We start from the raw sequence: 20,485 nt of genomic DNA, 5'->3' as shown, positions 1-20,485 counted from the left end.
CTCTGTCTGTTATATAATACCAGTCAATGTTTTTATAATTTGATTGACTGTGCCTGGTGTTTTTCAATGATGAGGATGATGATGATGACGACGGCGACGGCGACAACAACAACAACAACAACAACCACAACAACAACCACAACAACAACAACAACAATACAGTGGTGCCTCACTAGACAGTTACCCCCATGACAGTTTTTTCGCTAGACATTGACTTTTTGCGATTGCTATAGCGATTCGCAAAACAGTGATTCCTATGGGGGAATTTCGCTGGACAATGCTTGGTCCCTGCCTCGCAAACCAATAATAATAATAATAATAATAATAATAATAATAATAATAATAATAATAATAATAATAATAATAATAATAATAATAATAATAGTAATAGTAATAGTAATAGTAATAGTAATAGTAATAATAGTAATCATCATCATCATCATCATCATCATCATCATCATCATCATCATCATCATCATCATTATTATTATTATTATTATTATTATTATTATTATTATTATTATTATTATTATTATTATTATTATTATTATTATTATTATTATTATTAATTGCTTCCCAATTACCCAACCCAGTACCTATAAATTTCACAAGGCTGCTGTGAGATCATGTTCATAAGGCGCCAGTGAGATGAGCCGGGTTACGACTGCAAATCTGAGAGGAACTGTTGGAGACATTAGAAAAGTACTTGGCCAGTTTTTCTGCCTTCTTTCTGGATGAATTATTTCCTCAATAAAGTGTGGTACATTCAAAGCAGCCATTAAATTTGCAGGCCAGTGTTTACTGTGTCCCTTAACAATAAGCAATATCTGATCAAGGAAGATAACAGAAACGAGAGCAAATCAGCGACTCTTTACGGGTTTTTGATAGCATGGCTGAAATCCTGCAGCGGTATTAAGGAAAATGTGTAACCTCTGGAGGCAAATTGCCCCAAGTTAAGAAATCTCTGTAGATATTGTCTGTTGAATGCTGAGTTGTGTGACATAGCATGTGACAAATAATGCCTTATGGAGATTTCTTAACTTGGGGTGTTTCTTCTCCGAAAGTTAGGCCTTTTGTATAACAGGATTCTAGCTATTGTATGTACTGTTTTCAAGCATTATCTCACTGTAAATGGCAATGGCAGAGATAATGTTATTCCCTGGCTGAAGACCTCTATACCTACCAATCCAGTTTCTTTTAAGTTATACAACTGTACTCTGTTTTGTTGATCATCCTTCAGGAGCAAGACAAATTTCCTGTAGTCAGTTGAGGTGCATTATTCCATCCTTCTCCCCTTTCTCTGTCTCTGTTTTTCTTGACAGATATGTTCCATGGCTCCCGTTCATGGATAATATGTTTCCAAATTGGTCCTGTTTCTCTATCAGAACCTGGAAATGTTTTTTTAAAAAATTATTTACCATTCCCAGAGTTCTGGTGGGGAGCGGGTAAGGGAGTTCTTGAGGGTGTGGGTTCAAATAAGTAATATTCCCAAGATTTCTTTTTAAATAGGAAGGGTGATGATCCGTCGATTTGTAGAAGAATATTCGTATATTTGTATTCATTGATCCATTAAAACCTTGACAAAGAATGGATCAAATTTATTTATTTATTTATTTATTATTTATTTATTTATTTATAAATTTATTTATTTATTCGATTTTTACCCTGCCACTCAGGGCGGCTTCACCATGAATCACCATTTTTTTTATTTGTCCCCATCTCTAGTGATGATATTTTCTTTTATGTCTTCTGTTTCTAGGGTGAAAGAGGACCCCCAGGTTTACCTGGACCTTACGGACTCAAGGCAAGTTTTTGTTGAGAACTTTGGTTAAATATGTATTCTCAGGACATAAGCGGAGTTAGGAGATATCAGGTTGCAAAGACACTATAACACTGAGAGAGGAAAATCCAACTTAGTCTATTAACGAAGGCTTTCACTGCTGGGATCTAATGGTTGTTGTGGGTTTTTCGAAGATGCCGGCCACAGAGACTGGTGAAACGTTAGGAAGAACAACGCTCAAGAACACGGCCAAAGAGCCCGTAAAACCCACAACAACCATTAGTCTATTAACATAGATACAGAGAGAATAGACATTCGTCTGGCAGCATAACATGACATGGTACAATGCATAGCATAGAAAAAAAGTGATCTTACTTACATTAGATAAAATGTCCCCTTTACACATGAACTACATACTTTCTTTGGATCAATCAGAAAATACCTTACTTCATTTTCCACTTACATAAAATTACATCACGTACAACAGCTGTACAGCATAAAGTCCTTAATCTTGAAACCCACACCTGAATACACTCAGTACATGATCCCGGTAAAATCAGCCATTTTACTTGCAACTATATAACATTTATATTTAATACATTTTTAGATCAAAATCTCAAGAGTTTTTTTGCCTTCCTGTTCTTTTTTTAACTTTTAATCTTTATTGCATTTTAAAAAGAAATTATAAAAATAAGTAAATAATTACCACAGTATTAGCACATAACGAAAATAACTTTCTATTATCTCTTTCACAAAACAGTAAGTCTTTGATATTTTTACTTCCTTATTCTCCACCAAACATTTATTTTCTTTGCAATCTTAATAATACCTTTCTTAATTCTTATTTTATATCCATATATCCAATATATTATGTCTGACAGCCTGACAGAATGTCATCCAGACTACAATTCGAGACATAGAAAAATTTAGAACATTCCCTGTTTCCAAATTCAGGTTCAGCAAGTACATTTAAAACAACCTTGAGGCCGATTGTTAGATCTGGAGTCTTGCAATAATATCATAAAGTTTCAACAAAGCATTTCCATGCTGGTGGATGAAATCACAATAAACTAGGAGCATTACAATGTAATACAACTTTTTCACTTTTTCTAGTTTACCAGAATCTTAATTTTTTCCTAATCTTCCTTGTTTTTTTCTCCCAATATCCAGACCATCAAACAATAACAACAAAGGGAAGTGACTAAGGCTGTGGTCACACCAGCAACATGTTTCTGAATTTTGTGAATTTTGACCCATTGTTTCAGACGACACAATGCCATTATTGATTCTTGCTTTCCTCTGTGCTATCTCCGTATCAAATCCAGCCCGCTGGGAGGATACTACTATATATGTTCCACATTTCATTATGCAATACCACCGACATTCCATTGAGTGTGTACTCCAAAACCATTTCATTTCCTATGCATTTGGTGTCACTCACCCCTTGTTGTTCAATTCTCTTACACTTTTAAAAATTACTTTTCAAATGGGAATGTCATCACATTGGTATACTTCTGTGAAATAGTGAGCATCAGTCCCCTACTGTATTTTGACTTCCCCTGCAGTGCACTGTGGGTCTTCTCCATAGAGGGTAACCAAAACACAGGAATAAGAAGAAATTGCCCAGATCACCATGTGACCAGCAAGGGTGTCACAAACAGAAAAAAATTAAAAAGAGGGGGAAGGGGGCGAAGAAAGGCAGAAGAAAAGGAAGGGGATATGTCCTCATGGGGGGGTAGATGAATGTGCCACATCTAATTCACCCCCCAAAAATGGAACAGTTAAAAATGCCTGAACCACTATCATAGGATATATGCCACGTGACTACAACACACAACTCTACAGGAAGCAAAAGATGCGAAAAAGAAGGGTGGAATTTCTCTAGTGGGACTGTGGCTTAATACTTCGGTTGTTGCTTTTTATTACCCTAACACTCACCAACAGACTCACCTCCAGATTTTTGATGCTTCTTAGATTTTGATGTCCTGGATCACAGCCCTGGTTTACCTCTTCTAATTATGGTCCTGCTGGAGCCAAGATGGACTCAGTCTTGGCATCACAAGCATTGGCTTTATCACACAAACATTTAACTATGTTTTTTGCTTGTATGTCTTAGGGAGATCGGGGATCTCCTGGTGTTCCAGGCCAATCTGGAGATAGAGGGCCACCAGGTCTTGGACTTTCTGGGCCACCTGTAAGTAAAAAGCACACTGTCCTCTAATCTATGATGTCTTCACTGCTTGTTCACTATTGCAGCATTCTTCTCCAAGTCCATTCAATATGTTATGTGACAAGTTGGAAAGCTGTCTCTCTTGTGGTGCCCCAGTTATGAAAAGCACTTCTTTTACAGCAGGGTGAGAAAATCGTGAGTCATATGGCAGTTGAATTCCTCCCATATTATGTCGAAGAATCCGTGTTCCAATCATTGGTAGAGATGGGCATGAGCTTGGAAAAACATGGTTTGTGATAGTTTGTGTTTCGTTATTATTTAGGAACTACGAACCACAAACTTTCACAAACATGCCAACAAAATGAACTGTTTTGTTGTAGGTGAGATTTGGGAGTTTCAAAAGCAGTAGAACATCCCCTGCACAAGCTAGAGGTGCGAAACTCACAGAGACACTGCAGCTGACTCTCCTCCCCATTCCCTCTAGGTTTGGTGAAGACTGGATTTGGAACATCTGAGTTATACCCCCCTCCCTAAAAAGTCAGGTTCCCCAAGAAAGTTCCCTTTAGCAGCCTGCTGTCAATTTGCTAATACTGTGACAAAGTTTAAGAAGAGAGACACTTCAGGATATTGGCAAATTAAACATTTCTTTGACTTCATGGAATAGCTGATAATTTTTTTAATTAGTGTGTATTAGAGCAATGAATGTGTACTACTATAAGCTGTGCATTACCTATATACCTAATAGCTATAATCACCTGGCAGATCTGCTTTGATTGCATTCCTGCATTGAGCAGGGGGTTGGACTTGATGGCCTTATAAGCCCCTTCCAACTTCACTTTTCTATGATTCTATGATTCTATAACTTGTAATAAACATACCTAATGATAGTTTTGATAGTGATGCAGTAATATTTGGTGCTCTAATACACACATAAAATTTTCTTTTCTCCTATGAAAGAGAAGTGTTTGATGTGTCAACGTCGTGATATGGCTCTCTTCACAGTATTTGCAAATTCAAATCAGAAGGTTTGCCTTATATTGGGTTAGTGATCACATGTGCTGGAAACAGACCAAAAGAGAAGAATATTTATTCCCGCCCCCTGCAATAGAAACCCCTGACAGGGGCTAGAAACGTCCAGGTACAAATATCCTGGGGACAATTTGGTTCACTCCATTGATTACATTGTGTGATCACTGACGAAAAAAAGGGTGTGAACTAACCTATCCCTGCCATGGTCCAATAAGCAGGATAAATACCCATCTGATTGCACACTGACTATGCTAAGCAGCAGGATTTCAACCAATGAAAGAAAGCAAAAGGAAAACAAAGCAAGCAAAACACATGTTATAGCATCAATGCTGGGACACCTTTGGATCTGGAGGGAAAACTCGGGCTTTGATGAGAATTCTTGGGTGGGTCCATGATTGTCATTTTCAGCATTCATGAGGAAATATATTCAACTTTGCTGCTGTTGTATCTCATATGCCAGCTATCTTCACAATATGGCTTCAATATAAATAAAATGTATCATTTAAAAAAATCTATGGCTTTTTCAGGGACCAGCGGGACCTCCTGGAGACAAAGGACCATCGGTATGGTATCATTTCCTAATTATGTGCAATCAGCAGTGTACAATGAGAAAGAAAGAAGATTGGGCAATAGCATTATTACTCCCTAATTTGCCCTATTTGATAGCAGTAGCCGGGGTAGAAGAAATCTGAGATAATCCATGGATGAAATCCAACTGAATATTTACACCATTGTAAGCAGACAGATGTACAGTATCTTGTATTGGGAAATAGGCATTAATTAGTGAGTCCTGACTTAGTTCCTAGTCATGTGTCAGTTGCATTACTGGGCCCGCTACTAAGAATTCAACTAGGGATCCCTTAATTAATGGCTATTAATTGCTCGGAATTTGCCACTGCATTTAAATCAGAATAAATATGCAGTTAGATTCTGACCATTAATTTTTTAAACCAAAATGGAGAATCCAGTTGTTAAAGGGAGTGCATAAAAATGCTGGATTCCTGGTGCCACGTCATGCAAAATCTACTCCTTCAGCATGCAACTCAGGGACTGTCCTTAGGAGATGTTTAGAGAAGGGACCATAAGAATCCAAATGACTGTCGTGGCTAAATTCAGTTTTGCCAAATTTGGGGAAAGTCTGGTTTAAAGAAATAAAAAACATGTCAAAATGAAATTCTCCACCAACCCTCCTCCTGACAGAAGGACCCAACCCAAAAGATCCAAAATATAAGAAGTGCATTCTAAAGGCATTAGGAAGTGCATTCTAAAGGCATGTTCAATAGGAAAACAGGTGGTGGAGATAAGTTTTCAAGCAGTGGAAAGACACTCAAAGATCAGGGATACTATAATAGTGGATTTCCTGCATTGGCAGAATCTTTAAACCTATTTACCAACTCTAGGATTCTGTGTCACAGTCCTGCTAGGAATACATATTTCATAGGAACATCTAGGCCAGTGATGTTGAACCTTTTTGACCCCAAGTGCCCAAACTGCAATACAAAATCAACTTATTTATTTCAAAGTGCCAATTCTGCAATTAAAACCCAAATGCTGAGGTTTTAGTTTAGAAAAAAACAACTGCTCCTGCACTGCAAGGGTTAAATGCTTGTTGTTTTTTCTTATGGGTGGTATTAACAAAGAAATATTTCCTGGTCCTCCAATCCCCCATTGCACCCCTCTGATGGACCACTGCACCAGCAGAGGGGAGTGCCAAAATCTGGGATCGGAGGATGGGTAATTCTCTATGGCGACTTATGGCTTGTGTGCCCACAGAGAGGGCTCTGTGTGCCAGCTGTGGCACGCGTGCCATAGGTTCGCCATCACTGATCTAGACCAGTGGTTCTTAACGTGGGCAATAATGCTCCCCAGGGGGCGATTTCATTTTTCAGGGGGGCAGTAGAACAAAAAGGGGCGGCGTGGGGGTGCTGGAGCAGAAGGGGGGCGGTAGGGGGGTGCTGGAGCAAGCCAAACCTGTGAAGATGGCTGCAGCCTTTTTATATTGTGCATGAATATATATTTTCCTCCAATTTTAATTTAGTTTCAGACTTTTTGTTTTGAAATTTTTAGTTCCTGAATTTGTTTTTATGCCCTTTTTATATTTCTTTTTGCATCTTAAAATTCACTTGCAACTAAATCATTAAATGTTACTTTTTTGGGGGGGCATTTCATTTTCTTGGAATTTAATTTTGTTTTCAGGGGTCATTGGATTTAAGTGTCTTAAATAAATGAATAAATGAATAAATGAATAAATGAATAAATAAATAAATAAATAAATAAATAAATAAATAAATAAATAAATAAATAAATAAATGATATCATCACCGCAGAGAGGGGGGTGATGATAACTTCCTCAATGGCTCAAGGGGGCGTTTCTTTCAAAAAGGTTAAGAACCACTGATCTAGACTATCATGAGCCTTAGAAGAATGTCATCTCACTGGACAGGAGACCAAACATTAATTTTGGAGGGAGCACAGTGCAAGCCTAGCTATTTGCAATGTAGTAAGAATCTTGGATTTCTTGTGATGAGAAATTGAAGTAAAGACAACACAGCAGCAGCATCTAATTTATTTTTCCTCTTCCACCAGGGTCCTCGAGGTTTGCCAGGTATTCAAGGATCTCCTGGGCCACCTGGCCAGGACGTAAGTACAGCTATTTATTTTTAATTGATTTATTTAAAATATTTGTACACCCCCTTTCTCCTTAAAAAGGATTCAAGGCAGCTTACGTCATTATTGTCATCATTAAAAGACAATATTTAGAGGTAAAAGCAGTAAGCATAAAAACATTAAAAAGGATTGAACAAATAACCACACTAAAAAACGCTAAACAAACCAACACCAACAAATAAATTCAAAGTAATATGGCACAACCAATCAGTTAAAACCCCAGCCAGGTAGGCAGTCACTCAGGAAAAGCTTGCCTGAAGAGAAAGGTCTTCACTGGCTTGCAGAAGGACAGCAAAGATGGGGCCAGTGGGAGCAATTAAGGTTTGGCAAGCTCACAACACACAATGCACTTCACGTGAAAAACGATCTCAAAGGTTCCTCCGAAGACCGTGCACACAATATCTTTCCTTACCCTTCTGCTATCATGTATCAGTGAAGTATCTTCACACAAAAAATATTAACCCCCAAGTGAACCGAACAGTAAGAAAATATGTATGCAGTGTAATATCCCCAACTTAACTGATGTGGTGGCGCTGCGGGTTAAACTGCAGAAGCTTCTGTGCTGCAAGGTCAGAAGACCAGCTGTCGTAAGATTTAATTCACACAAGGGAGTGAGCTCCTGTAGCTTGTCCCAGCTCCTGCCAACCTAGCCATTCGAAAGCATGTAAAATGCGAGTAGATAAATAGGTACCACCACGGTGGGAAGGTAATGGCCCTCCATGTCTAGTCGTGCTGGCCACGTGACCACAGAAAGTGTCTACGGACAAAACGCTGGCTCTATGGCTTGGAGACGGAGATGAGCACCGTGCCCTAGAGTCGGACACAACTGCACTCAATGTCAAGGGGAACCTTTTATCTTTACCTAACTGACAGAGTTGTTCAATTAACTGTATTTTAAAATTATAACCAGACAGAGAGGGAGATAAATAGGCAGGAAAAAGAAGCACATGTGAAGCTATTCCATTTGTTGGCTTAGAAAAGGAAAAATCAAACAAAGATATTTTTGCATCCCCTAAATAAAGACTTTAGAGGGATGTGGTGGCGCTGTGGGCTAAACCGCAGAAGCCTGTGCTGCAGGGTCCGAAGACCAAGCAGTCGTAAGATCGAATCCATGTGACGGAGTGAGCACCCGTCGCTTGTCCCAGCTCCCGCCAACCTAGGGATTCGAAAGCATGCAAATGCAAGTAGATAAATAGGGACCACCTCGGTGGGAAGGTAACAGCGTTCCGTGTCTAAGTCGCACTGGCCATGTGACCATGGAAGATTGTTTTTGGACAAAACACTGGCTCTATGGCTTGGAAACGGGGATGAGCACCGCCCCCTAGAGTCGAACACGACTCGACAAAAATTATGAAGGGGAACCTTTACCTTTAAATAAAGAGTTTACTTCAAGTGTATGAATCTCTACAATGCTACTCAACCTGAAGCAGTTTTAAGCACTTGCTCTACTCACACCTTCTTGATTCAGAATTCTTTGCTCAAAGCTGCTTTTCATATTTTAAAAAAAAGATATAAGGTTTTGAGGGGGGACCTCAATGGATTGCTGGACGATTTCACTTTTACATGTGTTCACTTACCAGCCTGCTTGCATTTTGCACCCATCCTAATCTGTGTTTTGCAAAGCATCTATATGGAAATCCATGTTTCATTAGCCTTTTAAAAGTGTTTTCTTACAATAGAAAACACTTTAAAATCCTATAACACTTTTACATACATTGTGATGAAAGTTGTGATAAAAGAACCTTACCAGACTTTTCTGGAAATGTGAAAGTCCATGGGTGATGTATTTGTGTTCCATGCTTTAATTTGAGAAGTATGGGCCCAATATGCTTGTATGAAGATCTACAAAGATAAAAGTCACCCAGTAACTCTAGGTTCTAAGAAATGTGTTTCTAGGCATTGTACAATTAGTGGCTAAGAAAAACAACCTTCCCCCTCATTTTCCGTTCCTTCCTATGAAAGTTGGTTACACCATATTGCCAACATGCTACCCCTTCCTTTTCCCTCCCTGAGGAACAATTTCAAGACTGCCTGTTCATTCATACCTCATTTCCTCAGTCTGCTAAATCAGCTTTCTGGAACTGAGCAGCTATTCCCTGGGGAAGCTTCATTATCTCTCCTCCCCTCTTAATAATAGAGACAGGACCACAGAAAGGAGATAATAAATGAATCCCCTTCTTGTTTTCTTCCTTTTCTCCCTTCCAACTGGGCCAGTTTTCAAAAAGAGTTGAATAAAGTCAGACCATCCAGCTATAAACACGCACACAATAGCATCAATTTGCTAGTGGGAGGCAGAGGAGCAGAGAAGGTGGTGCACTTTTATGGCCCAGTTACATTAAGCGAAGAGATTCAAGGGAGACCCTCTCTGCCTTTATAAGGCAGGTTGCACAGGCTCCATGCTTCATGGATATGCTTTGTTCATGCTTCTCACAGAACGCCAAGATCACCAAGTACAGCCATGCATGCAACGGTGATTTGAAACAAGGGAAAACTTTTGTACACTTAGATGTAAAGACTAGTGTGCTTTGCCCAATGGTTTCTTTTCAGAACTAGAAGTAAGCTCAGAGTTTGTCTCTTTTTTGCATGATATACTTATCTGTATTAATTTGCACACACAGGATTTATTCCTAGCTTTTTCCTAAACTTTTTGCACTTGTTGTTGTCATTAAGTTGTGTCCGACCCTTTGTGACCCCATGGACCAGAGCATGCCAGGCCTTCCTGTCTTCCACGGCCTCCCAGAGTTGGGTCAAATTCATGTTGGTCACTTCAGTGACACGGTCCAACCATCTCGTCCTCTGTCGTCCCTTTCTCCTCCTGCCTTCACACTTTCCCAGCATCAGGGTCTTTTCCAGGGAGTCCTCTCTTCTCATGAGATGGCCAAAGTATTGGAGCCTCAGCTTCAGGATCTGTCCTTCCAGTGAGCACTCACGGTTGATTTCCTTCAGAATGGATAAGTTTGTTCTCCTTGCAGTCCAGGGGACTCTCAAGAGTCTCCTCAAGCACCACAATTCAAAAGCATCAATTCTTCAGCAGTCAGCCTTCTTTATGGTCCAGCTCTCACTTCTTTTTTTTTTTTTTTTGCACTAGAATATTCTATATTCATTTATTTTATTTTGTTCTGCTGAGAAATATTTTGGTTATTGATAGAGATGGGATATTTGTATTCTGATGTTGGTCCAACAAGCAGGAAGCCAGCGCAGGTGGTTGGGTCAGTTGTGGGAGGCGGGACTGGGGATCCAGCCACCTGGATCCAGAATATTCATATTTATTTACGAAAATGAATATCCCATCTTTAGTCATTGATGCTTTAAAACTTCCCATGGTTAAAAACTCTTGCCAATCCACAGCAAAACAGCTCCATATTTACTGCTTGCCCATGGCTGCTCTAAACTATCATGGATCGGCATCACTCGTAGAGCTGGAAATGTTAACAGAATAATTCTGAACTGGAAACCAAATGTATGCCAACCAAGGTCTTTCAGGAATATATTTTTTATTGTTCATTTGATATTGATCTTAGATGCAATCTTCACTGAGAAAATGTTAAAGCAGTTTATAAATTAAAGCAAAAATACAAAACAGTTGACATGGTTATTAAATCCCTGGAAGTCAATCAGATTCGATCAGCAGCAAAATAAGATGCAATAATAATAGGCTGTTAAAAGAAAGAGAGACAAGAGGAGAATTCTAAAGGTTTCCTCAAGAACTGTCAAGCAGTTCCAAAGTCTAGAGTAAAGAGATGAGTGAGTGAGGCTGAATTAACACAAGATTCTTGCAGTACAAGTTTGTATCGTAAGGGTGCCACAGCTAAGAAGTCCTTTACTCAGGATATATTCTCAAATTTGTGCTTACGAATTAGAGATTGGGGTATTTGTATACGAATATGAATATCCCCACATAGGTGGTCCATGCACCGATCCACTGCTGCCACAGATGCACGATTCTTCAAACGGCTTTGCAGATCATGATTGGCTAGCCACTCCTGGCAGGAGGTGCGAGGACAAACCTCGCTGCAAGGTTGAAGAGTGGCTCGCAGATCGCGATCTGCAGAGCCATTGGAATAATTGTAGCATCCACAACAGCAGCAGATCATTCCGATCATGGGGCTGGACCCTTGTTATCACCACCTGTACGGGGATATTCATATTCGTACACGAATAACCCCATCTCTAATTCTTAGAATCACAAATTTGAGAATATTTGTATTCATTCGTACACAAATATGAATACCCCTATCTCTAAATGAGATCATCCCATTCTGCAGGAAGCCTCCATCCTCCCGTAATATTTTCGGGGCAAAATGACCAATAGGGACCCAGTGACCTCTGGCTTACTCTTTTCTTTCTTGCTTGCAGGGTGTCCCGGGGAATCCAGGTGAACGAGGACCTCCAGGGAAGCCGGTAAGCTGTGCCATTATGCCCAGTCACTTTCTCTCCTTTGCTTTTAATCTCAGCAAACTTTTCATGCTGGAATTGACTATTTTGTTCCAGGTTGAAAAACGAACACAGCAAATCAATGGGTCAAAGTTGTTGAACTGGTACCCTGTCACAGGTTTCTTTCCTGTTCCTTTGCATGAGATATCAGTCATACAGAAAGGACTTCCCCCAGTGAGAAACCACGACAGTGATGCAGAAAATGTTGTCTTTTTCAAAATGGGTCTGTAACTCCTTGAAGTTGGTTGTTGTGGGTTTTTCGGGCTCTTTGACCATGTTCTGAAGGTTGTTCTTCCTGATTTTTTGCCAGTCTCTGTGGCCTGGATCTTCAGAGGACTGGAGTAGGAACTCTGTCCATGCTATCTACAACCTTCAGAACATGGCCAAAGAGCCTGAAAAACCCACAACAACCATCAGATCCCGGCCGGAAAAGCCTTCGAGAATACATTTAACTCCTTGAACTCTGGCCGCTTAGTAGTTAATATTTTTTCATGAGAACTTTCATTCCCCCTCCCTTTTGATTTTGGTTGCCTGAAACTGCTTTTCAAGGACAGTGTGAACAAGCTGGGTCCTTTTTCTTTTCCTCCCCCACAGGGTGCATCTCCTATCCTTTCTCCCGGTGACATCAACCTCTTGGTGAAGGTAAGGTTTTCCTCAAAGGCGCTCAAGGATCTGAGGGCTGAAAATCTGTTGCTGAAACACAACTACAGGGAAGATTTCAACACCTCCGTAAATCCCACCGATTCAACGGTAGTAAGTTGCAACTAGAGAAAGCTCCTTGAATCAGTGACATGTACGGAAGAATTGACTGTCTCAGTGCAAAAATGTTGCTGTTTTTCTTGGGGAAACCAACGACACACATAGCAAATGCTGAACAACTGTCTGATTGTGTAAAAAGATGACATTCTTTTTACACCGTCTAATGCTTGTAACTCTTAACAGTCTATGAGGTTATCATTATTTTATGACCATTTTAAATTGGTATTTTAAATTGAAATAAAGGTATATCTATATTACATTCTGAGACTGATTTCTCCCTTGGAATCAGACATCATTATTTTGTGTAGTTTGCTCTGTTTGTGCATTAAATAATTAATTTGTACCTTTTCTTCTCCTTTTTAGTTAGTGAAAAAAAATTTATTTTAATTCTTTTCTCTTAACAAGAGTGCCCCAAATACCACACCCTCTTATTGGGTGAGGGGAAATAGTTTTGCAGTTTGTTACCATTTTTTGGAGGATGACACAAACAACAATTTACATCTCTGTTTCACAATGGGTTACTGAATGCAGTGGTTCTCAAACTGGGGTCCTCGGGTGTTCTTGGACTGTGGTTCCCAGAAGCCTTCACCACTTGCTTGCTGGCCAATAATTCTTGGAGTTGTAGTCCAAGAACATCTGGGGACCCAAGTTTGAGAACCACTGTTGTAGTGGATAAGGTGATGGATGGCGACTCAGGAGGCCTGGGTTCAAATTCCCACTCAGCCATAGAAACGCATAGGAACTGCTGAAAGGTAAATGAAATTATCTCATTTACCTTGAAACCCCTCTGAGTATCACTATGAGTCAGTTCTGACTTGAGAGAACATAACTATTTCATAATGTCTGAACAGGGCTGTGGTAGAACAATAACAAGGTTTTGTTCATGGGCAGCGCTCAAAGCACTGAATTCTGACAGGTGGCCTATCTAGTCAATGCTTAAAAGGTCCTTCTCTTCCATGCAATCTTGTGAAAGCAGAACAAAGAGCCATTTTGCATCTCAATGAATCTCCCCCCAAAGATTGCATGTCTTTGCCCTGTGCCAGAAAGATACGGGCCAGCACTTAAAGGGGAAGATGAATCCTATTAAGTAGAAACCAACCCGGTGAGGTCTTCTTTTCCATGCCAAACAGTGCTATCAGGGGACCATATACCATTTCTATATGCCAGTGTGGATAGGCTGAGTTTGCTATATAGCTCTGGATTCAAATTCCTTGCTCATGCCATCTGGGGAACCATAGTTCTGTGAACAACCAAGCAAGATCCAACATCAGGTGATCCTCTTTCAGAACTGAAGTTGAGATTGTAGAGATGTATCGATAGTAAAGGTAGTATAATATCCTGAGTCTGTGAAATGCCCAGGGTTGTTTTTATGCCACAATTGACACTTGTTTCAAACATCTGTCTTGACAGCCTTTGTAAGAGAAACACTGGCTCCTTTCTTTTAGGATGTCTGCAGTGACTGTCCCCCTGGGCCTCCCGGTCTTCCCGGAATGCCAGGATTCAAAGGTGATCGAGGCCCTCCAGGCCCCCCTGGACATGAAGGCCCGGTTGGAAAGATGGTAAGAAAGAGAACGGACCAACACTTACATTCATCATCAAGGTTGGAAAGGGAGGAACTGAATTCCAGGTACTGCAGTTCCTCACTGAGCAAGAGAGACAGGAACCCTCAGCTTCTTCTGTGAGCAAATATTTGCTGTCAGGGATACTTGGCAGATTAATGTTGCGCTAATCTACCTATTAATCTGCTATTAATATTTAATATTATTATGCATTTATCTATCTTATATTATTAATCAATAGATAGAGTAATGCATGGTAATATTAAATATCAATAACAGATTAATAGATTAATGCACAAGTGATTAATTAACAAATTAATTGATTAAAGATTAATTGATTAATTAATAGATCAATTACTCTGTTAATCAGAAGTAGTCTGCTTGTGGTCAAAAAGAGTCTAATTGTCTTAACACTTTAATTTGTTTTTTGAAATTTTACCCATAGTTCATATACATCCATAATTTTAAATAGTGCAATGATCCAGTACAATGGTGCCTCGCTTTGTAGTCCAGATAGGCGGGATATAAATTCAATAAATAAATAAATAAAATAAATTAACAACGATAATCAGTTCCAGGAAAATCGTCATTAAGCGAAAACATCATAAAGCGAAAATAAAAACCCAGTTGAAACACATTGAAACCCGTTCAATGCATTCCAATGGGGTAAAAACTCACCGTCCAGCGAAGATCCTCCATACGGCAGCCATTTTCACTGCCTGTATAGTGAGGAATCCATCCCTAAACACAGCGGGGAGCCATTTTAATCACCCAGCGGCCATTTTGAAACCGCCAATCAGCTGTTCAAAAAACGTCATTTTGCAAAGAATCAGTTCCCAAAGCAGGGAACCGATCATCACAAAACGAAATTCCCTCATTCAGACCATCGTTTTGCGATCACAATCATTGTTAAGCGGATTTGTCGCAATGCGGGGCAATCATAAAGTGAGGCACCACTGTACAAATAAAGAAAGAAAACATATTGCATTTATGTTCACAACCATATGCATTCACAAATGCAGGTTTCCAGGGCCTGCTTTTTTTTTGCATAAGAGGCTTTGAGGGTGTCTGCTGTGTCCTTTCCACCACAGAAGAAGAAGAAAATGGAACCAATCCATGGACAAGAGAGCTCCCCCCAAATCATCTGAAAGTGTACACCACTGCCATAAAAGGATCAAGGTGTTTCACTAAAATCATGATGCCAGTCAGTACTGCCTCTGTTTGAACGTGGGATTCAAACAAACAAAAACCAGCAATCATGTATTTACAAAGGTACACAATAAATTGACCAGTTTTCCCCTTGCCTTTCAGGGAGAACCGGGACCCAGAGGTCACCCTGGACCACTTGGGCCAGAAGGTCCGAAGGTTGGTTGTATTTACTCTTCTTGTGATTTCATATTTGTTTGTTTTTCAATTATTAAAAAATGTTGTATTAAAAAACCCCGGTGTTTTCTTTTCTTTTTGTACCACCTTGTAGGTAGTGTGAAAAGATTAGCACTGTTTTGTGCTACATAAGATACAAGGCTTTAAAACACAAAATACAAGACGTGTGTGCAAAATGGGCCCTTTAATGCAAAAATCACTTTCATGAGCTATCCACCAGAAAAAGTGCTGAAATGCAATATAAATGCGTAACATTCTCATTAATATATATAATAATATATATATTTTGACTTGAGAGAACAACAGAAGCGAAAATGTATATTCCTAAAGTTTGTATAGATGCCCAGAGTGGTACAGTGAATAGAGTGATCGACTAGGAAAAAAGGGGCCGAGTTCAAATCCCTGCTCAACTATGGAACCTCACTGATGGTGTGGAACTGATCAAACCACTCCTTAAAAATTTAACTTATGTTGAAAGTCCTTTTAGACTTGCCATAAGTTGGTTCTGACTTGATGGCACATAACAGCATGTTTGCTTAATTCTTCCTCAACAAAAAGATGGGATGGGGGGAAATAATGTACTTGTCTCTTTAAGAGAAGCGATGACTAAGTTACTTTTGAAGAAACTCTTTAAAGATGAAAACTAAACTGTAGGCCAGATGTTCCCTGACTGAGATGTTTGAACAAGTAGATACCAATCCGTTTCTCCTCTCAAGAAAAAGGAGCATCCCTTTTTAAATTATATGCAACCCTGTTAATGTGTTTCCTAGGTATCTCGAGAAAGCTAATGAGTCAGTTTTCAACAGTGATAAGCAGAGCTTGAAAAACATTTTGAACATTTTTTCCTTGTTGTTCACTGCAGTGCTGTTACTCATTAGGGCATTGAAAAAGTAATTCATCACATTACTTGTATTGTTTTTTTTTTAATTGTTACCTTCCATTACTTGGGAACCTTCAGATTGATAGATAATAGCTCAAAACATGAAATATTGGGAAAATGCATTTAAAAATGGATGCCACACTTCAAGAAGGATGCTAGCAAATTGGAACAAGTTCAGAGCAGGGCAACACGGATGATCAGAGGGCTGGAAACCAAGCCCTGTGAGGAACGACTGAAAGAACTGGGCAGGTTTAGCCTTGAGAAAACAAGACTGAGAGGCGATAGGAGAGCACTTTTCAAATACTTGAAAGGTAGTCATACTGAGGAGGGGCAGGATCTGTTCTTGATCATCCCAGAGTGAAGGACACGCAATAATGGGCTCAAGTTATAGGAAGCCAGATTTCTATTGAATATCAGGAAAAACACCCTAACTGTTAGAGCTGTAAGACAATGGAACCGATTACCTTGACAGTTGGTGGGTGCTCCAACACTGGAGGCATTCAAGAGAAATTTAGACAGTTACCTGGAAGATATCCTTTGATTTCTTCCTGCATTGAGCGGGGGGTTGGACTCGATAGTCTTATAGACCCTTTCCAACTCCATCATTCTATGAGCCTATGGCTTCAAATGGCATGAAAATGTAACTTTCAAAAATAACGATAAACCTCCATTTCATACAATTACACTAATAAGCTCACTTGTTACATTTGAAATGTAACTTGGTTATCCCTTCCTCACCAAAACAAGAAACGTACTTATTTGTAGGATGTTACTTTGAAGCTCTGGTTATGAAAGATGCATAAAGGCATGTGCTTAGAGTGCTCAATTTAAATGGCCTTGTCTCTTCATAGGGTGGTAAAGGAGACCGAGGGACATCTGGTGAGGCTGGACTGAAGGGTGAACAGGTACACAACCTTGGCTGGGTTTAGGTTTGCTGAATAAATTATCTGCCTGTACAACATCTTTTCAGAAACAAATGGGCGTGTTAGGTCTGAATCCTCAGGGATATGAGTTACTAGTAATGTTTTGTATTTTTAGTTTTTATGAATAAGGAGATAACAGAGAGAAACAGCTGTCAAAGTGCTTGAATTACTTATCATATGTGACACATTTGAGCGTTATCCTTCCTTATTCAGGGGCTTTTTAAAAACACAAGAAAGTCAAGGATCATTCTTAATTGCATGTAAATTAAAGGAGTTTATCAGTGCTCCAGTAATGTATGCACAGACTGATGTGGTCAAATTAGCTTGCATTATACTTGCTTGCTAACTAGCTTCTATTCAGAGCGCTAAGAATATGAAGGAGGGCTTTAACATAAAGGTACATGAATTCTAAAGGCTGCTATTCTCTTTCGTAGGGTCATCCTGGAATACCTGGCTTCATGGGTCCACCTGGAAACCCAGGTCCACCTGTAAGATGTTTTACCAAAATCTCCTGTCTCACATTGCAAAGCAAATTGTACTGCATTTGTCTATCTGATTATACTGTCACAAATCCCTGTTCCATGACAGGCTACAGTCTCTTCTTACTCTGGCAAGAATCCATTTGAGATTTTAATTTTGGAATAAGTGAAACTGCATACGTTGTATAGGAAACTGCAGCTAATTTACAAGGGTGCTGATCAAGTGCCTGGGTCATGGTTATGTGGTTGGTACATGGCCAGGCACGCAACTGGCACCTTTTGAATTAGCCACAGAGTAGAATCTCAATAAGATTATGGTCTCAGAATATAATTTGTGCATTGATTTATTCTACTTCTTGCTTTTAGCATTTAGATGACAGGTTTCAGTTTGTGCATATATCACACAGCTATTTTGATGCACTTGTGCTTGGCAGATCAACAGATGTATGCCGGCTAGTGTGTGTGAGCACTCAAACCTAGAGTTGATGTAACAAAGCAGTATCATTACAAGACTGGCCATTTTTTAAAGGTCCTTTATAATAGGGTGAAATAGCTTAGATTTCAGATGTACAGCCTCTCTAATGAAGGGTACTATTCCACACACCCAAAATGGCTGAGAATGGTCTGAGCTGACCCAAAGCAAGTGGAGGCTTTGCTGATTCCAAACCCCTTCTAGATAAGGGGTGGTGGTGGAGGAGATTCATTAGGACTAGCCTCCCTTTGGTCTAACATCATGCCAGTGTAGTACAGTGGTGCCTCACTAGACGATGATAATCCGTTCCACCGAAATCGCTGTTTAGCAAAATCATTGTCTAGCGAAAACCAAATCATCGGCTAGTGAAATTCGGTTTGCGAAGCAGGGACCAAACATTGTCCAGCGAAATTCCCCCATAGGAATCACTGTTTTGTGAATCACTATAGCGATCACAAAAAGTCAATGTCTAGCGAAAAAACTGTGATGCGGGGTAACTGTCTAGCGAGGCACCACTGTATCTGTTAGTCTGGATGGAGAAGGGTTTGGATCTGGCATAACTTGTTTCCTCTGCCTCTCCTCCCTTTCTCCTCCCTGCTTTTGGCTCTTCTACCAGCTGATCTCAGCTAGCACAACTGTTCCGCTGGCAGATGCAGCTTCATAGGCAGATCTCAGATCAGCCACAAGGGAGTTGCCATGGCAGAAGGGCAGTTGTGCTGGCACAACAGGCTTCCGCTGATTCTGAACTCACTACTACTGGCATAAATTGGAGTTTGAATCGCACCGTAAATGTCCCATCATGATAGTCAGTCCAACTCTGTGGGTTGGTTCCTTTTCAAGGCATTTGAAAACGTTATCTCCTTGGCCAGAATCCCATGGCTTGTCTCAACTCTAGCAGTCCCATGGTCTCAATGAGATTTGCATAGGAGTTTACTTACCCTTGAACAATAGATTCATTGAGTCTACTCTTAGCAGGAATGAACAATAGAATGCTGGCTGTGGTCTTCTGAGAGGCAGATGGAATTGCTTGACATTTTAATATTAAGAGTGTTGTAGAAACAACAGTGTGTTTGTGTGTGTGTGTGTGTTAAGCTTTGAAATGAAAAATTGAGAGCACTGCTGTGTCTTAAGGATGGGAACTGCACCAGGAACAAAGAGTGATGCATGTTGTTTCCTGATACTTAGGGCTCAGAGGGGCCCCCGGGACCTGTGGGACCACCTGGAAATCCTGGAGAGATAGTAAGTCACTATTCAGTCTGTAGAAACTTTGAGATGCAGAATTAGGGAGAGGAGCTGTCAACTTGGCTCAATGTTCCCATAGCAGTTGAGTTGACATCCTGGGGGAGATGAGTTGAGTAGATGTGGAAATGCTTATGGGAAGATGGGGAGTGTGAAAGTCCATAGGATCATCAGATGAGTCCCAGAGGGCTTTAAAGAAATAGCCAATGAAAGGTTTTTACTGTACCAAAGTCTAATTCCAGTTGCCTTTCCCCAAACGGACTAGATCCACCAGCTAGCCGCCATTTGGTGAGTCAATGGATATGCAAACATCATTTGTTCAGTGGAGCTAGTCTGGGTGGGAGTGCCAGCTGGATTCAGGTCTGTGGCCTGAGAGATTTTATACTTTTCACAATGCTTATGGGGAAAAAAACACATGTAGTAGTAGTAGTAGTAGTAGTAGTAGTAGTAGTAGTAGTAGTAGTAGTAGTAGTAGTAGTAGTAGTAGTAGTAGTAGTAGTAGTAGTAGTTGCTTTGTTTTATATCACATGCTTTGTATAATGGTTTGAAAGGTCCTTGAAATTTTTGAGGGATCTCACTGTTTCAAAAGCATGTGTGAACATTGTCACATCTATGTCTCTTTGGCAGGGTAAAGATGGGCCACCAGGACCTCAGGGTCCCCCTGGATTGCCTGGACTTATGGTAAGTGGTAATGATGACACATACATTCGT

The 20,485-nt window shown here is 40.0% G+C and overlaps 1 protein-coding gene across 3 annotated transcripts in view; it reads left to right on the top strand.

The window, feature by feature from the left end:
• COL22A1 (collagen type XXII alpha 1 chain) overlaps positions 1 to 20,485 on the top strand; it is a 201,783-nt gene that overhangs the window by 154,072 nt on the left and 27,226 nt on the right. For all 3 annotated transcript variants that reach the window (XM_072999374.2, XM_078391665.1, XM_078391667.1), the window contains exons 40-51: positions 1,760 to 1,804; positions 3,897 to 3,974; positions 5,507 to 5,542; positions 7,566 to 7,619; positions 12,003 to 12,047; positions 12,675 to 12,722; positions 14,285 to 14,398; positions 15,710 to 15,763; positions 17,513 to 17,566; positions 18,019 to 18,072; positions 19,721 to 19,774; positions 20,402 to 20,455. In XM_072999374.2, the coding sequence (XP_072855475.2) occupies positions 1,760 to 1,804; positions 3,897 to 3,974; positions 5,507 to 5,542; positions 7,566 to 7,619; positions 12,003 to 12,047; positions 12,675 to 12,722; positions 14,285 to 14,398; positions 15,710 to 15,763; positions 17,513 to 17,566; positions 18,019 to 18,072; positions 19,721 to 19,774; positions 20,402 to 20,455 (690 nt within the window). The remainder of the gene's footprint in view (positions 1 to 1,759; positions 1,805 to 3,896; positions 3,975 to 5,506; positions 5,543 to 7,565; positions 7,620 to 12,002; positions 12,048 to 12,674; positions 12,723 to 14,284; positions 14,399 to 15,709; positions 15,764 to 17,512; positions 17,567 to 18,018; positions 18,073 to 19,720; positions 19,775 to 20,401; positions 20,456 to 20,485) is intronic.

Source organism: Pogona vitticeps, chromosome 4, assembly GCF_051106095.1.
Source record: "Pogona vitticeps strain Pit_001003342236 chromosome 4, PviZW2.1, whole genome shotgun sequence".
NCBI lineage: Eukaryota > Metazoa > Chordata > Lepidosauria > Squamata > Agamidae > Pogona > Pogona vitticeps.
Note: the sequence above shows the minus strand (reverse complement) of the source record. Positions and strands in the feature narration are given on the sequence as shown.